The following is a 21,508-nucleotide window of genomic DNA, read 5'->3' as shown; positions in this document are numbered from 1 at the left end:
AAAATTAGTAACATGGAAATACAGCTTTTGCAGAACCCTTGTAAATACCGTAACAAATTCACATAAAATATAAAATGACATATAAAATTTTTCCGCTTTGAATGTTCTAATGGATGCCGTTTACAGAACTGCGATATCTGTTCTTGATGCAGAGCTTTGGATTTGTAGACTTCTTGCTTCTATTGTTTTCAAACTGTCGAATATTTGAAAATCGTTTTAAAAAAACTCAGGCCCTAAATCGAAATTCCGCTTCCAACAGTCACTATAGTTTAGCTGTCTCTCTCAAATCCAACAAACTATTAAAATCGGTCCAGGCGCTATCCCAGAAAAACGTTTTTGTGTTTTACATGTATTTGAATAGGCCGCGTCGGAGTTGGGCCCGAGCTAAAGCTTCCTCTTAAGTTGTATCCGACTACAGTAGCGCTTTTTGAATTAGCTCTGGAAGAGATATACAGAAATATATATTTGCGGAACAATCACAGTTGTTTTGGATCCCTTGTTTACTGCTCTAACAAGTGCCACAACCGACTCGCATTGTTATTTGGGAAGCTACGTAACGATGCGTGCCCGCGAGCCGCGTACAACCGCGTATGGCGCAGGAAGCTGCGATTTTACACGTAGTGCGCCACCGCGGAAGGTTAGAAAAACATCTACATAAGCACAGCAGAGAAATGGCAATGTTAAGCGGCTCGAATGATAACTGTAGAAGCATCATTCAGAACACACGGAATTGTCCTCCACTTCCGGCGGCGTTTTCTCTATTTCCTTTTAAAGAAAAAGATGTTGATCCATAAATATTTTCATAAACAACGGTTGCAATTATTAATTTTCGCTTTTCCTTTTTGATTGGCTGTTGCCTTGGCTCTCTCCCTTAGGAGATCGCTTAATTTCTCAAATCCTTGCGACTATTGTTTCCAGTTGGCAATGTTGCACGAAAAGAGCTGTAGAATTAGGGAAAAACCAGACGAATTAACAGGTGACTGTCATATTGCCTATGAGTATAAGGGTTATTGCAGGGATTGATGATGGATGCTGTCTCGCATCATTTTATTTTCCACCTTATCTAATCCATATCACGGGTATATTGTTCCGAGGATCTGTCAGCGTCGCGGCGAGCCGTCACTCGAGGAAATAATGGAACAAAAAGAAACGTTAAAGGCAACTGGTATTTTCTCTGGCCGCAACTCGCTCCACGTGCACACAGATCAGCTGACCACGAACTGAATCCCTTTCCTGGCCTCTGGATCAGTCTAAACGAGGAAGGTTGAATATGCGAAGAAACAACGATGGGCGTGGCATTCGAATAGACGGTGACAACTAAATACATCTCGAGTTGATCGCGCGGGCCCCGAATTGACGAGGAAACTGGCCATAACATCCCAGGAGACGCCGATAACTGCCGCCATCCAGAAGGAGTGAGAAAGGCAGCAAAATGTTGACCGCCGCATAGCTGTCAAGCCTCAACATTGATTTGGCGGCGCTTTAAGAATGTGTGAGAAATGGTGGCGTGGGCGGGGAGGGGGGGGGGGGGGGGGGGGCGTCTTAATTTCGGGGGGGGCCCGGGCCCCCCCGGGCCCCCCCTTGGGTACGTGCCTGCGTGCTAGTGCATGCTTGCTCATGTTAAAGAGCGCTCGATGACGTCATCAATATGGGGCACACGTCACGCTACAGTCTTTCTTGGCTCACCGTTGCATGTTTGCCATCACACCATGGCAAACAGCAAGTGAGGTGCGATCTTATCACACTTGGACTTTATACGGAACCTAGGCTTCTTCCGGCACATGTCGCAGGATGGTGGAGGAAACATAATACATTTACAAAGTAAGGTTAGTGATGGTTCTGGTTTTGTGCACTGTATTTAAAGGGGTTCTCCTTAGCTCGGACTCGATTTTTTCAAATAAATTTCCAGTTTCCTTGAAGTTTGAATGAACCATATTCTACTTTGCACCATAAGCTGGGCTCTCGGTACACGTTTTAAGCCAAACCTCTGATTTGAAACTGCTGCCTCTAACCTTGTCGCAATGGCAGAGACTAGCATTTTGGTATACCTTGTGCGATGTCAAGAAGTGCGGGGCTGTCACTGTGTCGTCTGCTCAGAAACATCCCGAAACCATGCAGCTGCCCAATGCATCTCAAGCTGACCACTAAGATGGACATCAGTGATCAGCTTGAGATGCACATGTGAAAGCAAAACCACGCGTAGCCTGCGCACATTGACCATGCAGAACATACATTTCATTAGCTGTCATGGTTGCTGACTGCTGCATAGTCAAATGGCGATAAAAAAATTCAAATAATTTTTTTATTGCACTGGATGCACTCAAGTTTTGCCAGTTTGTTGTGGGATGCGTAAAGTGTAACGTGTAAGGCATACTTCACACTCAGAAATTTGGTGTCGTGGTCCCTTTAATCCAAGCAGGTTTGAGACGACGTGTAGAAGATAAGGATCTAGACTGTATATTCCTCATGGCATACAACTTTCTGTAACGAGCTGTCATTGCTAAGCAACAAAAGACCACCGGACATGAAGCTGGCCATTCTCGAGCTCCAGTTCATCGTCGCCAATCTCTGAGGCCAGTTCACTTCCCATTGGCTACTGCATTAAGGCCTGCATGTTCTGTTGGCGCTTCTTCAGCTGTCCATCTTGTTGGAATAGGCTGCTCGTGCTGGGCCATCACCTAGCACTGACTGGCCTTGCCTCACGGGCTGCTATCTGCATGAACAAAAAACAAGAAAAGATATTGCCAACTGTTCATTTCCAAGTGCAGATGTAAACTACAGTGTAGACCACTTATAAATGGAAGTTGCTGGAGTCTTGAACACATGCACAATGACCAAAACAATTTTCAAAGCCTGCGCAAGTGAAAAACATGCAGACCAAACAGCTATGTGTATCTTATAATTGAAGTGCGATCAGGTTTTCAATTTGTGAATGATGATAAGCTTAGAGCCCCAGGACCAGCCTTTACAGAAGGTGTTCACTGGAAGCAGACAAGATAACACAAGCAAAAGCGCAAAAGAAAAGCATTTACTTTCTGCACACACTCAAAAGGTGCAGAGCGACAATGCACATGCATTTGGTGTGCAGTGTGGCCTGGAGCGCAAGCTGCTCATGAGTGGCTACAGCACAGCATGTGTATTATTTTATTCAGAGCAGTTTACAGAATTTTGACATTGTTTTTTGTTGCAGAGTTACAGAATTGTGAACTTGATACTAGAGTTTTCTTCTTTTTTAATATAATTTCTGAACTTTCAGGGATCTTTCTGTTAAACTTGGGGGGCATAAATTGAAACTCCACTTCCAAGAGTTGCTAGATTTTAACTTCTTTTAAATGCAACAAACCTCATCAAATTCGGTGCAGTGGTTGATGAGCAAAGCGAAGAAAAAGTTCACAAGGTGCTTAAAGGGACTGTCTACTGTTTTTCATACTTCCTCCTTTGTACCCCAAAAGAAAGCTTACCATTCGAAGTGTCTAAGCATGCAGCAGCTCCTCTGGAAAATGAGCAGAAATTCATAGAACACAATTTTTTGATCTGCGTTGCTCACAGATGCCCACAACACTGATTACTGGACACGATGCCAATGCCATGCCAGCAAAAGTGAGAAAGTGGAAGTGCATTGAGTTTCTGGACCTTGGCATGTGACCTTGTGTTAAACACTGAAATTATTACCTTAATGGCTGTCCTCAGCATGTGACCTGTTGCATAGTTATCTTTTTCATGTAACCTATATTCTCATGTTCCCTACAGGTTCAGTCTGTGTAGTCAATTCTAGCCTTTTTTGCGACGATAAAGCAGGGACGTCATGGTAAGGAATGCCTACACCAGTACTGTGATGACACTGGCATGCCTTAAGAGGACTCTTTAGCTCGGGCCCAACTCCGATCCCGCCTATTCAAATACACGTAAAACACACAAACAATTTTCGAAGATAACCACTGGGCTGATATTTAATAAATTTGCTGCATTTGAGGGAGTAAGTTAAATTCTAGTGACTGCTGGAAGCGGAACTTCGATCTAGGGCCTGAAATGTTAAAAAGGAATTTTCAAAAACTTGTAAGTTTGAAGAAGGTAGAAGCGTAAAGTTTACAAATTCGTAGCTCTGCACTAAGAAAAGATATCCCAGTTCTGTAAACTGCAACTTTTCGAGCATCCAAAATGGATGAATTTAATATATCAATTTATATCTTACATGAATTTGTTACATTGTTTACAAAGGTAATGCTACAGTTTAGGTAATGCACATATTAGCGGAATGTTTGAGAGCCACATGTTTTATACCAATTTTGTCCGCTTTAGATGTGCTATTAGGTGCAGTTTACAGAATTGTGACATTGTTTTTCAATGCTGAGTTATAGAGTTGTAAGCATGATAGTTCCATTTGTTCAGAATCCGCGATTTTTGCCAATCCTTATTAAAAAATTTAAACCTAAATAACAAATTCAAAACCAACAGTCACTAGATTCTAACTTTTTCTTTTGAATTCAACCAACCTCATCAAATTTGATGCAGTGGTTGCAGAGAAAAATGATTTCTCCTTTCCCATGTATTTAAGATAGAAGTCTCCAAGCTAAAGCTTCCTCTTAAAAGTGCAATGCATTTTTGATGTTCTGAAAAAGACTGCCACCCTCACCTCTCTCTCACAATGCTACTCGCACTGTTTCACGTCACATGTCAAGAGGGAATAAAGTCAACGATCGATACCGTATAGACTCATGTAAGGAATGCACCCCCAACTCAGCAGCCCAAAATAATGAAAAAGAATTCTAACGGAGAAGCAATTGCATTTGGAGCCCCGACTGCGCTTGGCATCAGCAAATTTTTGTGCACTGTGTACTTCTGCATGCCACTACTAGATGGCGTGAGCACCAGTGTGCACAAGTCCCCCGCTGGGCCGGCACCATTAAGACCAAAAAGTCGGTCCCGTGTAAGGGCCGCACCTCATCAAAATTGTTAAGAAAAAAGAAGAAGTACGGCCCTTACACAAGTTTATACGGTAATTCGTACATGCTTGATTATTCGGACAAACCCGCAGCGCCACCACTAACCCCATAGGCTTAATGTATAAGGACAACTGAAATTTCGGACTCTGAGTGCATGAACATGTGCTAATATGGCCACTGAGTCTAGAAGAAACAGTTATAGAATTTTCGTTGTGTGTATCGGGCATGGTTGCCAGTCATGTTGCCAGCGCTCTGTGAAACCGAAACTAGCGAAGCCTAGTTGTTCTAGTAGTTCATCTGGAGTGACAGTGTAACGATGGTCCAGATTCACACAAAAGATAGCATGCTTGGCACTGTGTCAAGAATGCTGTCGCTCGTAGACGCTGATGTGTTTTGTGCTATAGTCACGCCAAATTGAAGGTATCACCGAAAGCGACAATCCAATACAGCACACCTTTTTTAGCGACATGTGGAATAAATTCACTTATTTTTGAGCTAACCCAATATTTCAGACTCCCGATTATTCGGACATTTTGGCGATCCCAATCGAGTCTGGATTACCAGTCAGCAACTGTACCCGAGGCCACATCAATGCACAACTCTGTTTGCCTGCACAAAGGCAGCGCCACTTTTCAACATGCACTAACCAAAAATAAGAAGTTACTCTCTTATGCAAAGAAAGGTTGGCATAAGTGCATAAAATGCAATTTCAGGCAATAAATTAATGCACCCAAGCAGAATAATTCTGCATGCCCGGTTTTTCGGTTATGTTACTCGTTACTCTTGGTTACTTGTTACTCTCTGAATGAACTATGTAATCTTGCTGAGCTCACAGAGCTAGAAAAACAAATTGAATATGACAGACTAAATATTTTTTTCTTAGTGATCATCAATCAAGTAAGAATAAGACATGACCAATATTTTCAAATCAAAACTGATGAAATATCCATATACTAGCACAGTATGCATATACCCCTCGAACAGTGCGTAATGACTGCTCCAAATATAGTTTCTTTCCTAGGGCCATTCAACACTGGAATTATTACTGGAATCAGTTGTCACACCAAATTCTGCCAGGAACTTTTATAAACACTATATGCCTTGTGCACCCGATGCTCTGTCATATGTGTTATCGTGTCGAGTGTGATTTGTTCATTTTTCTTTGGTTTACCGCTTTGCCTGTTCTTGTGTGTTTAGTCCTTCGCTTTTGATGTATCAGAAATGTAGTTCTCTTTTTCTTCTTTTCTTACAAATGCACTTCCTTTATGTACCCTATTCACTCCTGCAATAGCTTGTAAGGGCAGACAGTATGAATGAATGAAAATGAAATGTGACCGTACACATATTGGTTGACACTCTCTCCGTCAAACAATGCCACATGTATCTTGTGCACCACTTCCAGAGCGAAATTAGATATAATTCCTAGTTTACAGGATACATGCATGCTCGTTTCCATGCCCGTTTCCGTCAATGTGACACACGATCTTCTCATTCCCACCACAATGCAAAAGCATGTTCTTAACGGCAGACAGTCCCTCTAACAGTAAACAAGGACCAACTCTGACCTCGATGCTTTGCGCCAGGTGTGCGTCAGCTGCGGAGGCCACGAGGCTTATGACAGTGGCACTTGGGCTGCCCTGCAGCCGTCCCACACGACCTGCCCGATGGAGGTAGTCGGGTACGTGCGCAGGCAGGTCGAAGTTAATCACACGGCTGGCACGTGAAGTGTCCAGACCCCGTGAGCCCAGGTCGGTGCACACCAAAAGATCTGTCTCGCCCTCGGCGAAGCGTGCATACTGCCGTTGCCGCTCCTAAAACAGATACCCAGCATGAAGCTCATTCAACAAGGAATACAGTCTAAATCAGAACTGGGCAGCTGATGCAAAACCTCCCGGTGCAAATCAATTTCTAAACTAATCTTTTTATTCTTTTTTTATTATTTCTTGTTTTTTCCAGCGAAAATCATGTGAGTCAATGACACTGGCATAGAATCGTTCAACATGTGTGATATTACCCATGGTTGGTCTAATTCTAAGCAGCTTGCCTTCTATCGCAGCAGAGAGTTGTCATTCCCCAGCAGTATTGTTAGCCTAGGTTCGTAACCTAATCTTGCCAACAGCCACAAGCCTAAACTGTTCGGAGAAAAAGAAGGTACCTGCTTTGGAAACACCGCTTTCAGCAGTGTCAAAGACCTGATGGTGGAACGCGAGTCCGATTCAGCATACTGCATTTTTCGGTAAATAACCTGCGTCCTCATACAACCCACAACCGCAGTTACAACACCCAGAAAGAAGAATAAAAGGCCCATCCATATAACATGCAGAAACAACTGCACACAACAACGCTCAAGTCTTTATAGAAACAGTCACATGGATGACAACTCTTCCATGTCGCACCTTCAGCCAGCGGCTGTGTCCCCACCACTTTGGTGACGCTGATATCTTCTGCTACATTGCAAAGAACTGCAGTCTAGCGCAACTCCCATGGTCCGAGTTCTGGTTTTCTGGCATCGCGTGCACTATAACCCAACTGCTAACCCAGCAGAATGATTGACCATGAAAGAGAGAAGAGAGAGCCTCAATAAGTGAGGCGGGATTCCTCAGGAGGTAGCGAAACTTAAATGGCAAAGAACTCTGCCCTGATATGAAATGCCCTAAAGTGATATTTGCATATCATCTGCGCCCTCATTTTACTGTTACATGCAAAAATACTGTATGCGGCTTGCAGGTGGGGTTCTGTGTACATCCTCACTTGACTGCTAACATCACTTCCTTTATGGCAAAACCTTTCGTTCCGCACGCACAGTACCTGGATAGACATTTCCCCATGGAGGCAGGCAGCCTCCATGCCGTTCTCACGGAGCAGGTGGCCCAACCACTGGCAGCAAGCGTTCGTGTTGGCAAACACCAGCTGTGCCTGCCCCTTACGCTGCAGCAGTTCCATCAGCTTGGCCATCTTGGCCGCAGCACGCACGCGCAGGAATCGGTGCTCCACGTGGGGCAGCAGCCGGTGCAGCTGTGGGCTGGTGATGCGCAACAGGTGTCCTTCCTGGTCACCCAGCAATTCCGACAAGGCTTCCTTCTGGGGCCGCGAAGCACCTACCAGCACCAGCTGTGCATCCGGCCGCACTACCTGTGGTCAGTTGGGCGATATGCACATGGCATCACTGCACCTCGCAGACCGAGCAGCTGACATTGCTTCCAAGAGCTACGAAATCATCTCTCTTCCACACATGCTGGCGCGTGCTTCTTTCTGGCTTCTTGTCTGCATCTAAGTTTGAAGGAACATATGTATCACGTGCGCATTTTTCAAATATTATTAGGGCACTATCGTTTCATTTATGTGCTTTGTACCCTTACTGCACTGGCCGCTTGCTGTGTAAACGCACGGTAGCTGCGTTCACCCAAAACACTATTAATGACGTAAGTAGTACCTGACACTATCCACAATTTCACAGTACTGTGGTACGTTATGCTAGCATCTTGCTTCAATCTGCAAACAACTTTTTTCAAGTACTCTTTAGTGCTGCCAAAGCTAACAGGCGTACCATGGCTTCCAACAGCTGCTTTCTGCCATACTAGCAAATGCTTGTTCTAGTCTAAACAGCGTGAAAGGACAGGACAAGCTAGGACGCAAACGAGAAAGTGCTGACAAGATTATTTTGCGACGCTTGTGAACACTCAAGCTCAAACGCTTTCTGTGCAATTCCACAGCCATGATGTGCATGTTGACAGGAACAGTGCTCCTGGAATAGTGCTCTAAGCTGGACAGACACCTACCTAAGCAATTAATGCTTACTGTTTCATTATGACAGACCAGAAGCTGTGCATTACTTTCAATTATCTACTGGATCCTGCTGTTGATACCGCTGATGTGTTTTTCGTATGACCACAGAAAAGAACTGAAAAAGTTTAGAACCAGGAAATTACCGAAACAAACGAACATAGTGCAGGCTTAATAATAGGTGATCTATTCAGTCAAACCTGGCTGCCTTTACAAGAGTAAAGAAACAAACTGGCATTATAAGTGCTTAATGTCTTTGAAAGGTAAACGCTATTTGCCCAACGCCATGCACACATACTCAATGGCATTATGACAATTCTGCCTGCAGCACAGTGCTTTTTCGAAATTCATTCAGCTGCCAGACATTTGCTCCCAATGTTAGCAGTTATCCCTGCTTGCAATAGACATTTGTGAAGCAAACTGAAATAATTGTACATTGTCTAAGTAATTGTCTACCAATGCTTTAGATTGCAAAATTAATTTTTACATTGCAAGCCAACTTACTGAATTCACTGCAGCCTGCAGAAGCTCCCATCATCTCAATGTCTAGTGTATTTAGAAGGGCACACGTAGCAGCAACTTCCGATATAATAATAATAATGAGAAGAAGAAAGTTAAGGTCCAAGACAATGGCATTAAAGGGACACTAAATAGAAAAAAATTGTAATTAGCTGTATCAGTAAACTCTTCAACAATACCCGGAAAGCCATTGTTATCATGACAAGAGGATTGGTAAGCCAGAGAAGGTGCCGGAAATGAAAGTGCAGGACGGGAACCTCACTTTGAAGTTCACGCACCAGCTCGCTGTGATGTCATGGATTCCGGCAGTGCTTGCTTTGGCTTAGTGAATTTGTTAACTACTGCCAAAGACTGAAGTTGGCGAAAAAAGAGTACCTTTACCAATCCACAATGGCCCAAATACAAAAAAGTTTTGCATTCCATGTCACCACACTGACATACTGACACTAGGATGTCGATGAGAGAGAGAGAGAAAAAGAACTGACTTTTGTTGTCTTTTCTAATGAACAACCTCTTATCGTGACATGAACAAAAACAGAGTTGTGAAAGCCCACACAAAATCAGTATAAACCGGTGCAGTGTTTCTATTTAGTGTCCCTTTGCCTGTGTCGCAGAGGCATTTCTCTCAGAATTGACAAACAATGAGAAATAGCAGTCATCTTATCAGTAAATCTTCATAATTTATGAGATTTGAGAAAGCAATGGCCTATGCTCATCACTCATTGCTTACTCAGTTGCTCAGTAGTTTGGTCATGCCTGGTGTAACGTGAACGCAACTGCTTCGACGGGTGCCACTATGCCCAGACAATAGATCAACCTAAATAATGTTTGCCTGTCTTTTATGCACAGCACCAAAGGCACTTCTTTGGAGGCGTACATTATTCTTAACCCTACGAGGGTCGAAGACGAAAATATAGGGTGCCGCTAAGAAGTCCCAAATGGGTGATGCTGTGAATTTGCGACACCGTCTGTACGACTATAAAACATGCCAATTTTTCAACTCCCTGTTGCCCACCCAGCAAGTGCTGCCGCCCTGTGTAGATACAATAATTCTTTTTTTAATTCGTAGTCTCTTGTTTTTGATTACAAGGCTTGTTTATGCCGGGATATTGGTGACTACTTGCGCATCCGCGCGGCGGTTAGTTTTGGTTTCAACTTGCGCGCCGTTTCCGTTTGTCACGCTCACAAAAACTCATGTCTATCTGGTTTCTGATCTCTCAAACGGTCACCACTAGATGCTCTCTCATTTATTGCTCACAGGGGTGTGATCACGTCTGTTCACAGGTGGGCACTGGTATTACAAACGATGCTGTCATGCCAGCGTTTCTTTTTTTTTGAGACTCATGAAAATTGATTGCCCCTCATTGGAAATGGGAAAAAGCATTACCACGAGTTTCCGACTTGTTTCGTTTTTATGATGGGCACACAACCGTTGAGTTTTTTTAATGCACTCAGATACACAGTTCGATTACACTATGGATGTACATGCCGGTTGATCTTCTGCATGCAATTCGAGTGGTGATTTCTTTTACGTGGACTGCTGTCCAAGTGCTGAGTCAGAATAGTACATTTATTCCAGTGTGTATCTACTTTTTTTATTGTTGTTATGAGTATTTATGCAAGCCAATCTGCATTCATGAATAAACAATGCATGTTTACATATGGAAAATATTTTTCGTCACCTTACGGTTTATGGTCACTTAACTTTTTCCGAAATAGGTCACTCTGAAGATTTTAAATGTGAAAAGAAAAAATGTGACTCTGGAAGTCTCATTCGGCAAAAAAGAAATTGACCCTCAAAGAGTTAAACAAACAAAAGCCATTATGGAGTTGTCGGACTAAATATTTCTAGACTCATGCACCTAGTATTTTGGGAAGCACCGCACCTCGTCCACAATGCTGGTCATGGAGTCACGGAAGCTGTCGTCGAGCAAGGTGTCCACCTCGTCCAGCACTAGCCGTCTCACACGCCGCAGGTTCGTACTCCGCAGCACACCTGGAGTGGATACCTGCGCAAATCTTTTCTCAGCCATAACTAGCCACCAGTGGCTTCATCAAATGAACCACTCACTTTGTTTGCTTATTCCACAGAATGAAAAGCTACCACCCACTTTAATTATTTTTTTTTTCAGTAGTTAGCTGTATTGTCACTCCAGTGTAAAGGACAGAAAAAGATTATATGGGGATTGACCCTCTGGAATTTTAAGAATTGCCACAGAGAAACGTAGCCAAGCCTCATTTTAAAACAATGGCCCATATGTAGAGAACTAAAAGCAATACAAATATCTACATCCTCGCACAGAGGAAAAAATAAAACAAACTTTAGCGATTCCTTTGGCTCTGAACTAATTTACTGCGAAACAACATTCTTCCACAGAGAAATAACAGAGCCACAGTTCTACTACTCCAGGTACGAACCCACAAAATGCCTGGTTCTGTAAATATGACCTTCAAGCTCGGCCAAGGTCAAACTGGGACTTAGCCTGCCGATACTGGCAGCTGCTGCGTATGCCGCGTGGGTGTCTATATCTTGAAAGCGATCTGCAATGTGGACAAAGTACGACAAGTGCTGGTAGCTTCGTATGTGCTGTGCTTTCGGCACTTAGTTTGCGCTGAAGCGAGACGCAGCATGAAGGTCAATTTGCTCACTGCTGCTGCCGCGTCGAGCAGCATCTGCGTGTTGTCTAGTGGTGCAATTGTACATGCCGTAGTTGTTGATGGTGCCGAGCAGCACCTGTGTCCTTTCCCGAAGCAAACAAAACCATGCTACTGCTCGACAAACTTGGTTTAGCCGCGTTCAACCACAGCAAGTTTTTCATTTTAATTTCGCTTGAATGCACACATTAAATGCATACATTTAAAATACAATTTCAACAAAGCAAAACTTCCCTAGGAGGACCTGTCCGGATAACCAGAGTCCCAGCGGTTTCCAGAGTACTTTCTGATTTCAATGAAATTTTCATATAACATAGCAACAACCCTCCATACATGGGAATGGAGCCTATTTTTCCAGCGCTTGCTTTTGTTACAGCATGAAAAGCTTTCCAGAGACAAGGTAGAGAATGCAAATATTTCAATTGCACGACGTCTTGAATTTTAAAGAATGTTAAAAAACAAGAACACATTTTTATTCATTTATACTTCCTATACAGTGCTTGCATAATGTTGTAAAGTAAAGTAAAATAAACTCAATTTTTGAGCACAAAGTCTAAAAATGGGCCTAATTTGAAATTTTTTAAATTTTGCTTACCCCACATATTTTCACACAATAGTTTTCTTGTGCATCTTCCTGTGCTACTTTCTGAACGTGAAGCAAAATATAATCAGGATCTTGTACGTGTTGCAGCGTTAAATTTTAGTGGCAAAATTTAGAAAAAAAGAAGAAAGACAAAATTCAGAGATTTGACAGTTTTGGAAATCGAATTTTAAAAAATCCCAAATGATTTTGAAGAAATTTCCCCACATTAATCTCCTTTAAATGGTTATCTGTTTTTTGCAAAAGCATGTTGCACCATTTTGTTCCGATTACAAGACAAGGCTAAATACAGTGACGTACAGAATAAGTTGCTGTGTTTGGTGACCCGCGACTTCCGTTTCGGAGTGTCGCGTCGCGCAGCCACCAGACTTAAGTTTTCTAACGCGGCAGTAGCAGCAGCGCCTAGACTCATATGCTCCTCAAACATGAGCAGTTGGTAAAACTTGCAATTCAATGCCCTCCATTGCAGCATCTGCATCTCGTAACCTCTGTGCTGGCTTTGGGATGCTGTATCAAATGAGAGTAATACTAGCATCCATAATAGCAAAAAAAAAAAAAAAAAAAAAACAGTGTCTGCATACACAGTGGAGGATATTCCGTCATCTCTTGTTGTTTCTATTACTTAGTTTTATTAAATGTGAGTAAACAAAGCGAATGATGTCATAAAGGGCGAGCAAATGCTTTACATGACAACTACGTTCTAAGCAGGCATTATTGCCACGCAAACGACTACACAAGCTTCGCACATCCACAAAATGGCTTTGCCATGGTGGCATAAGGCCCTTTACACTTCGCACTTATGAAATTCGCATATATGGTGGCATCAGATTTCCCTCTGGGCTACAATTGTAAGAAACTCCGAGAGGTCCGCAAATGAGTGCTATACTTTGGCAAGCACCTTAGTGCTCTCGCAGGTATTGCTCTGCGAGAATTTTGCTTATGGTGAATTCCAATGGCAGAGTCGGTGCAACTTTTTCTGCTCTTTCTGCAGCAGGGGTGTTCCAATGTCAGAACGAGGGCACAAGCTGCATGTTCCAATGAGATATTGAAGTAGATTTTGAGCCACGACCACTCCGTGGAGTAGTCGAGGCTGCTCTGCAAGAACTGGCGCAGGGGACCGAAACTCTGCGTCATGTGTTTCCTTCACGTGAGCTTTTTTTCTTCTACCATTCACCACATTTGGTGACATCGTAGTAGTAGTGACCTTGGAGTTAGCAGTTAACGCCATGGACAACTCGTTGCGGTACAGGGCATTGCTTTAGCTGCTTGATAGTGACAGCACTGACTCAGATAGTTCTGATATGTACAACGAATTGGACACACAATGACAATTAAACCGTTGCTTAAGCGCGGGCTTCCTAGAGGATGCTTCACATGTGCTGGCCGCGAACAGCAGAAGCGAATGACCATATGCAGGGCAGCCAGGGCAACTCTGGATGTCTTATAGTACCTCCGTTCTTCCACTATGCCATGGTTGCGTGGATTGTGTTCTAACTGTAAATTATGAGGTGGTGATCGCTTGCAAAGGTGGTCAGTTGCTCCGAATCCACTACTGGAATTCAGCATCAGTGTCTTAGGCACTGAGCAGACCAGAATAGGAAGAGGACGGAGACAACGGTGCCATGGCCCATCCTCTTCCTCTTATAACGCCTTCAGTCATGGTGTACACATTAGTGTATGCAACTTGTTCTTGCCACTTCTGTCCAGTGATGTCAAGAAAAAAAATTGCTGACATTCAGCTTTGAGTAAATTGAACACTACTTAACTTAACTTAATTGAACACATGAGAGTGTAGTGTATTGGGGCAGACGACCAATTTGCAGAAGGCACCACCACGCCTGACATGACATTCATTGTGCCACATTGTGCAATCAATGGCGAAAGAGTCGTTTTTCCTGACTCTTATTGCTTGAGGCCATTAAAATAACATGAGCTTGTATACACCCTTGGATAATATGAAAGAGAACACCTCACTTGTGTTCAAACCGCAATTGCGTTAAACATGCAAGTCGAAACCTCGCTAACTGCTATTTATGTTGTTTGCCTGTTGAAGAATCCTGTTCATGAAACTATTCCTCATACAAGCACACACAACGAAAATTAATGGGTTTGAACACAAATTTGGTGTTCCCTTTCATATTGGCCGGGTTGTGCACTTTGAGCTGGGGATTAAATTTTTCATTGTGACTGACACAATGCATTGTGACTGACAGCACAACACATAGATTAAAAGTTTGAATTATGGGATTTTATGTGCCAAAACCCAGATATGATCATGAGGCACACCGTAATGGGGGACTCTGGATTAATTCTGACCACCTGGGGTTCTTTAACGTGCAACTAAATCTTAGTAAACAAGCCTATTTGCATTTCAGCCCCATCAAAATGTGGCCTCAGCAGCCAGGATCGAACCCAAGACCTGGAGCTCAGCAGCACAACGCCATAGCCACTAAGCTACTATGGAGGGTACAATGAACAGTTAATTACTCTTCATTATGCTGGCTTACGGGAAAACTTACAAAGCCATCATTATATTGCCCTGAATTGCTTTCAGGATAGTATTCAGCACCTTGGAATCAAATTACATAAATTTGACACACTTATCAACCTACTTTACCATAATTTGTGACTGAAGGGAGTGAGAAAACTTTACGCCGTGTGAACTGTCAAATTGTTAGAAAAACCACATGCCGAAGACACGCACCAGCAGCTGTGCTTTGTCTACATTGGCGTGTGACACACGGCGAGAAAGCAGGCACGCTGAGAGGCCACAGGCGCTGGCCAGAGTGTGGGCCACTCTAGCCAGCTGGTCGGCCAGCTCCCGGCTGGGGGCCACGACCAGCGCCTGTGGCTGCATCTGCTGGAGCTGCTGCAGCATCTCTTGCAGCAGGGGCAGCAGGTAGGCCAGTGTCTTGCCACTGCCGGGCTCGGCCAGGCATAGCACAGGACGCTCCTTCTCGCGCACCAGCACCTCCAGACACTCGAGCTGTGCAAAAAAAGAATAAAAATAAAGAGGGAGCATAATTTGCAGGGAATATTTGTTTTTGCATTACTTTCTCTCCCATTTATGTCACAATCTGTGGGTCTGAGCAATAAAACAGGGACCATTTAGCGATCCCTATGACTATTGCACAATCTCTCAAAGTAGGTATATGCCATAGGTTATCGGGCTATCGACAACTGTGCTCTAAATAGAATATGTTACAGGGCTAGCTGGTTCATTCTTGCACGGAATAATAGGTGCAATTTTTGGGCGGGACAGTGTGAGAGACAATTGAAACAGTTGCGAGCTAGTGCCTGTCCCTTGTCTGTCTCACTGTCCCATCTGAAGTTTGCGCTTATGTATTGCATGCCATAACTGTGCTCTTTCAGCAATCAACAGCTCAGCTCGAAATAGTAAGCTAATAGCAAGCTCCCATGCAAGTTGAGTACCACAAGTGACAATAATGACCTAGGTTGACCTCCCTTGGTTAAAAGCCAACTGCAACAAAATTTCGGACTACGTAAAAAGCCTAGCTTAATATAGCACACATATGAAGGAACTGAACGTTCATGCAATATTTGACGTTTGAAATAGGAGCAGAAGTGTCATGGATAGCTTGCAAAAATTGCCTTCTTTAATGCTGAAGCCGAAACTAATGCTGCCATTATTGCTTGATGGAGGCAACACCTGACCCTAAGCATGCAACTTCTCACATGCATAAATCAGTGGTCGTTAACTTGGAGGTGTTTGGCCATGCACATAGTTAATTTAAACAAGCCCGGGGCAACTGGTAGTTGATATGAGGTGCAGATTCATGCTGCATTGTGGGGTCAGCTGCAGGTACGGTTTCGAGGGGTGGCCGATTTTGGTGACCAGAGAGGCTTTGATCTTGGGATGCACAGTCAGCAAAACTGCTGCGCACTTGTTTAGGGTCTGCGGGTCGTCACCGGATGGATGGATGGATGGATGGATGGTGGCTATACCCTTTGTAACGGGCGGCGGCTGGCGCCACCTAGCCTTTTTCTCCCCTTCCTATTTTATTATTATTATTCTTTTTCCCCTTTCTTTATATCCTCTTTTCCTTAACCTAGTTTTCACTCCCCTCCTCCCCCCAATATAACTATCTAACACAGTAGAGGAAACATTATCTCCCCGATTTATGGTGTTATCTATCCCTTGACTTCCTCCACCAATCCTCTAGCCTCCCCTTCGTTACTGCCACTCTTTTCTCGTCTATTTGCCCTCGTTCCCCGGGAAAACCTAATGCCCCTTCCATATCTGCCACTGTTCCCTCTGCCACGGTTGGGCGAAGGTCTGTGCATCTCAGCACTATATGCTCAGTGGTCTCCATTTCGGTTCCGCATGCTGTGCACCGAAGGTCCACGTCTTCAAATTTAGCCCTGTATGTTTTCGTTCTCAAAACCCCCGTCCTAGCTTCGAATAATAGTGAGCTGCCCCGCGAGTTATCAAATAAGAGCTCTCTCTTAATCTCCTGTTTTTGTGCCCTATACATTGATAGCGCTGGCTTTTCGAGCATTCTTTCTTCCCACATTTTTCTTTCCGTCTCCTTCACCTCCTTTCCCACACTAGAACCACGTTGGACCCCCTCCCTCGGCTGTAGGTATCTATTCCTCAGCTTCCTCGTTCTGAGTGTCCACTTTGTGTTCAAACTTTTCATGTACAGATATTTGTACACTTTTCCTGCCCACCTTTTTTCCTCCAGTGCTGGGAGTCTCTGTTCAAATTTTAGTTTACTTATTGCCTCTCTACCTTCGAATGACGTCCATCCCATGTCCCTCTGCACTCCCTCATTAGGGGTGTTCCCGTGTGCTCCTAAGGCCAACCTGCCTACACTTCTCTGTCTCGTTTCCATGCATGCCTGAACTTCCGATTTCATGCACAGTACTGAATTTCCGAATGTGAGGCCAGGTACCATAACCCCTTTCCATACGCCCCTAACCACCTCGTACCTATTATAGTTCCAAAGTGCCTTATGTTTCATTACAGCTGAGTTCCTTTTCGCTTTTTCAATCATAATTTTTTCCTGTTCTTCCAAGTACTTTTTGCCCTCGTTTAGCCATATGCCCAAATACTTGTATTTTTCAACATGATCAATCTTAGTGCTTTGTATTTCCAATGGTTCCCCCCTTTCTTCATTGTATACTATTATCCCAGACTTCTCTCTACTGAATTGCAGTCCCAATTTTTCTCCCTCCTCTCCACATATGTTCATTAGTTCCTGTAGCTCTACTCGGGTGTCAGCAAGCAGTACAATATCATCTGCATACATCAGTCCGGCTAGTACTTGAGCTACCTTCTGCCCTTCCAGCATATAGCTTATGTCAGTTCCTATTGTGCTCTGTTCTAGTCTCTTTTCCATTTGGCTCATGTAAATCATAAAAAGCAGAGGCGACAATGGACAGCCCTGCCTGAGACCTCTTCTTATTTTAGCTGGCTTTGTAGTTTCCCCCTCCCATGTTATCTCTACCTCATTATCTGTATAAACTTGTTGTAGGAACTCAATCATCTTTCTATCTAGACCATATTCCCTCAACTGGCTCCATAACTTTTCTGGGTTTACATTATCATAGGCTCCTCTAATGTCTAAAAAAGCTATCCATAGCGGTTTCTGCCTGGCTGTCGCTATCTCTATGCACTGTGTTATAACAAATAAATTATCATCTAGCCGTCTGTTCCTTCTAAATCCATTCTGCAGTTCTCCCAAGATCTCTTCACGTTCTGCCCATTCCTCCATTCTCTTTTTCACCATCTGCATTGCTACTCTGTATATGACTGATGTGATAGTTATTGGCCTGTAAGATTTAATGTTGTCCTTGCTTCCCTTACCTTTGTAAACTAATATCATTCTGCTTGATTTCCAGTCCTGTGGAACATCTCCCCCTACTACTATTTGTTCAATAAGTTGTCGTAATTTTAATTTACTTTTCTGGCCTAATATGTTTATCAATTTCATAGGTATGCCATCAGGTCCTGTCGCTGTTCCCACGGGGACCTTGTGTTCAATTTTGTCCCATTCCTTACTTGTCATCCTTCTGTACTCCTCCTCTAATTCTGTCCTGCTGTTGTCATTGTTCTCCATTTCGCTACCCACTGGCTCTGCAAATGTTGCCTCTATTGTTAACCTAAACACAGAGCAGCGAGGTCCTCAGGGTTGAGCGCACAACTCGACGGCGATTTGACTGCAGGAGCGGACAGGCGGTAGTGCATGGAAGGGATGGAGATCACTGCTGCTGCTGAACATCTTCTGCCTCGAGGTGGTCTGCAGTAAAGCTTAGAACCCTGGGACTGCAGCCTGGCCTAGTGAGACGGAAGGTCTGCGTGCCCTAAACTAGCGTAAGGTTTTCCATTCCGTTCCATTGTAAGCAGCCAGCCATGAAAATGTCTACCGGCGTCTCCCAATGGTCGACTTGAGTGCTCTAGAGTGCTCCGAAAGTCCACGATGCACATAAACACCGGGATGCGCACAATTCGGTTGAGAGCACAATTGAAATCAACTATAATCGAGTATCAATGAGGCAAGATTGCCATTGACAAAAATGATGCGCATATCTGTAGCAGCAGTGCGGCTGCGGGCTCATGGGGAAGTTTCCGACAGGTGTCCGTTACCGCGGCTTCCCCGGCGCTCTGAAACGAGCGTGCGCTGGCTGCTCTGACAGGAGGGGAGCGACCAGTCGAAGACGCCTCGCAAAAACTGAGGCTTTCTCGGGCACCATGCAGTAGCCACGAAAAGTGCTTGCATGCGAGGCGATCACTTACCTGCACAGGGCTCGGCCGGGTGATGGACATCGCCTGCAGCGCGGCCAGCAGCCGCGGGTCCAGCCAGTCCGGGAACGGTTCTGCCTCAAGGGGCGGCGGCGCGTCTGCCAGCCGCCGCACCGTAAAGTGGTCGCCGTGGCTGCGCGACGAGCGTGTCCAACCGGCCGATGCAAGCGGTTGCCCCACGGTGGTCTGGCCCCAGTGCCAGTTACGCTCCGGCCGGCGGCAGCTCACCACAGGACGCCGCACGTTGCCCATCTGACCGAGCCGCTGTAACGCGGCACGGTCTTTCTCGAGCAGCTTGTGCCGCAACTTGCGCATTTTGTGCTGAAGGTACACGGGCGTGCGCAGCGTCGCCGTCCCATTCTCGGCAGCAGTCGTCAGCTGCACAACACGACGTGCAAGCTATGGAGACGGGCAATAGCATGCGCCGGAAAGAAGTGTGAAAGCTGCCATCATTTTTTTTATTGTCTGATTGTACGTACCTGTCTTGAAAAGAAGATGCTAAGCAGACGCTTATAACCAAACGAGGGTGCTGCTAATGACATATTTCGCAGCCACGCAGCAGCGCAAATCTTCATCACACGAAACACCAAGAATCATCACACAACACATGGAGAAACGAACCTCGGCCCGTCTCGGCTTGTGGCATCTGCGTCGTCTGCTGTGTCTGTGGCGGAAGTGACGTACAGAGGGATAGACCGCGGCTGCACAGCATGCTGCCCTGCAGAGTAGAACCGTAGAACAGTTGTGTGCAGTGCAGTACGCAATGATTGTTAAAATTTCCAGTTTTCACGCTGGGAAACATGTTTCTTGAGATACATATATAACAACTATGCGCTCCGAGCTTTTAAGCTTAGGTGTTTTTGAATCTTGCCTGAATTATTTTAAATCAATCTCATAAATCTAAATTCGTCCTATCGCACCCCCAGGGAGGTACGGTGGTTCAAGAGATGTGGGATGTGTCACGTGCAACACCATGCAGGATTGCAAACAAAATCAGAGCAGTTGGGGCCGCTGCTGTCCAGCTTTCGCCTCTCGAACCAGTCATGTTGAGGGATCGGTCGGATGCGCCAAGACGGCGCATCGATTTCCGTGAAGAGGGCACCACTCCTGCAAATCAAGCCATCTTTAGGCTCATTAAAGATGTTTTCTCTCTTTCTCTTTGCTCGCCAATTACACTTTGTTAGAGGAAGTTCTCTTTCCCGGTCACCATTTCTGGTGGCGGGGAACATAGAGTTTCCAGTTTTCCCCATTGAGCCATAAATGACAGTCCCGATGCGAAATGTTGAGAAAGAGCAAGGCAGCGGGAAGTGCTACACTTGCAGCTACCTGCCCAGTCAAGAGTTCCGAGTCCCGGCAGTAACTTCAGCAAGGCTCGGCTTTTGCGCAGAGCCCGGGTCCCTCAGGCACATAGTAGGGGGTTGCAGAGCTAAATCCTCCGAACCCTTACCCCACTACCGACATTTGGGAGAGAGCCTTGGCCAGCTCCGACTTCGTGGATCAGCAACGGCTGATTGCGAGGGCCCAGGACGCGGCCCGAGCTCAAGGCATTCTGGAATGAGGACGCCTCTCCAAAGCTGCATTCACCCAATAAAAAATGTTTATTCTCTCTCTCTCTCTCGCAAATACAAACGTTACTAAAAGTATCAAAAACATGGCAGACTGCCTCGAGCAGTGCCAGCACATGGAAGCGCAGGTTTGTACGTAGCTACCCTCCCCACTTTAGAAACCTACAGGAGAAAGTGCCGATTGTACACCCATAGCCACCGAAAAGCGGCAATTTAGAACAGGCAGCGCTCAACCGTGCGAACGTGGCAACGGGAACGCCGACGACTGTGTACGGTCGACATCATCAGAGCAGATCGGCTGAGTGAGAGCGATCAATGTTCAGATGTGTCAGAGACACACGCTTCCGCAGTGTTAACCAGCTGTGATCATTTTATAGGCCTCAGCAAAGAGCCGCCATACCGGCCCAGTGGCGCAAAAAGGATACTCAATAACTCAGTATTACCGCAAATGTAACAGCTTCGATAATAAAACTTCCTTGCCAAGTACTGTCTTATTGTCACCTCTGTTTCTAAACTAATACTAGCAGCTCATCAACTCGAGAAAATCATTTCTTAAAGTTATAGATTGCTGTGAGTATAGTTGGTCAACTTTCGACAAGGCGTAAGTGAGGAATGGCCAAGCAGGATATATGAATATTCTGGAGTAGCAACCCCTGCAGCCGCATACTAGAGAAGC

The 21,508-nt window shown here is 44.8% G+C and overlaps 1 protein-coding gene across 1 annotated transcript; it reads right to left on the bottom strand.

Annotated features, from left to right (window-relative positions):
* Positions 1–2,388: 2,388 nt before the first annotated feature.
* On the bottom strand, positions 2,389–20,743 carry Dbp21E2 (putative ATP-dependent RNA helicase Dbp21E2). The gene is made up of 8 exons (XM_055071918.1): positions 20,727–20,743; positions 19,889–19,985; positions 19,262–19,645; positions 15,206–15,487; positions 11,132–11,254; positions 7,752–8,075; positions 6,509–6,754; positions 2,389–2,713 (listed from the first exon to the last, which is right to left on the bottom strand). Coding segments are annotated over exons 1-8 (1,497 nt in total). The 5' UTR covers positions 20,729–20,743; the 3' UTR covers positions 2,389–2,674.
* Positions 20,744–21,508: the final 765 nt, after the last annotated feature.

The sequence above is a fragment of the Dermacentor andersoni genome, chromosome 7, assembly GCF_023375885.2.
Source record: "Dermacentor andersoni chromosome 7, qqDerAnde1_hic_scaffold, whole genome shotgun sequence".
Lineage (NCBI taxonomy): Eukaryota > Metazoa > Arthropoda > Arachnida > Ixodida > Ixodidae > Dermacentor > Dermacentor andersoni.
The sequence above is the reverse complement of the archived record's forward strand: the minus strand, read 5'-3'. Positions and strand labels throughout refer to the sequence as shown.

Bases quoted from the DNA above. Each gene is read 5' to 3' on its own strand.
- Dbp21E2 (XM_055071918.1), bottom strand. The intron at 19,646-19,888 runs GTTCGTTTCTCC...CGTGTTGTGCAG, and splicing joins ACAAGCCGAGACGGGCCGAG to CTGACGACTGCTGCCGAGAA. The intron at 2,714-6,508 runs GTCAGAGTTGGT...TTGTTCATGCAG, and splicing joins ACCTGGCGCAAAGCATCGAG to ATAGCAGCCCGTGAGGCAAG.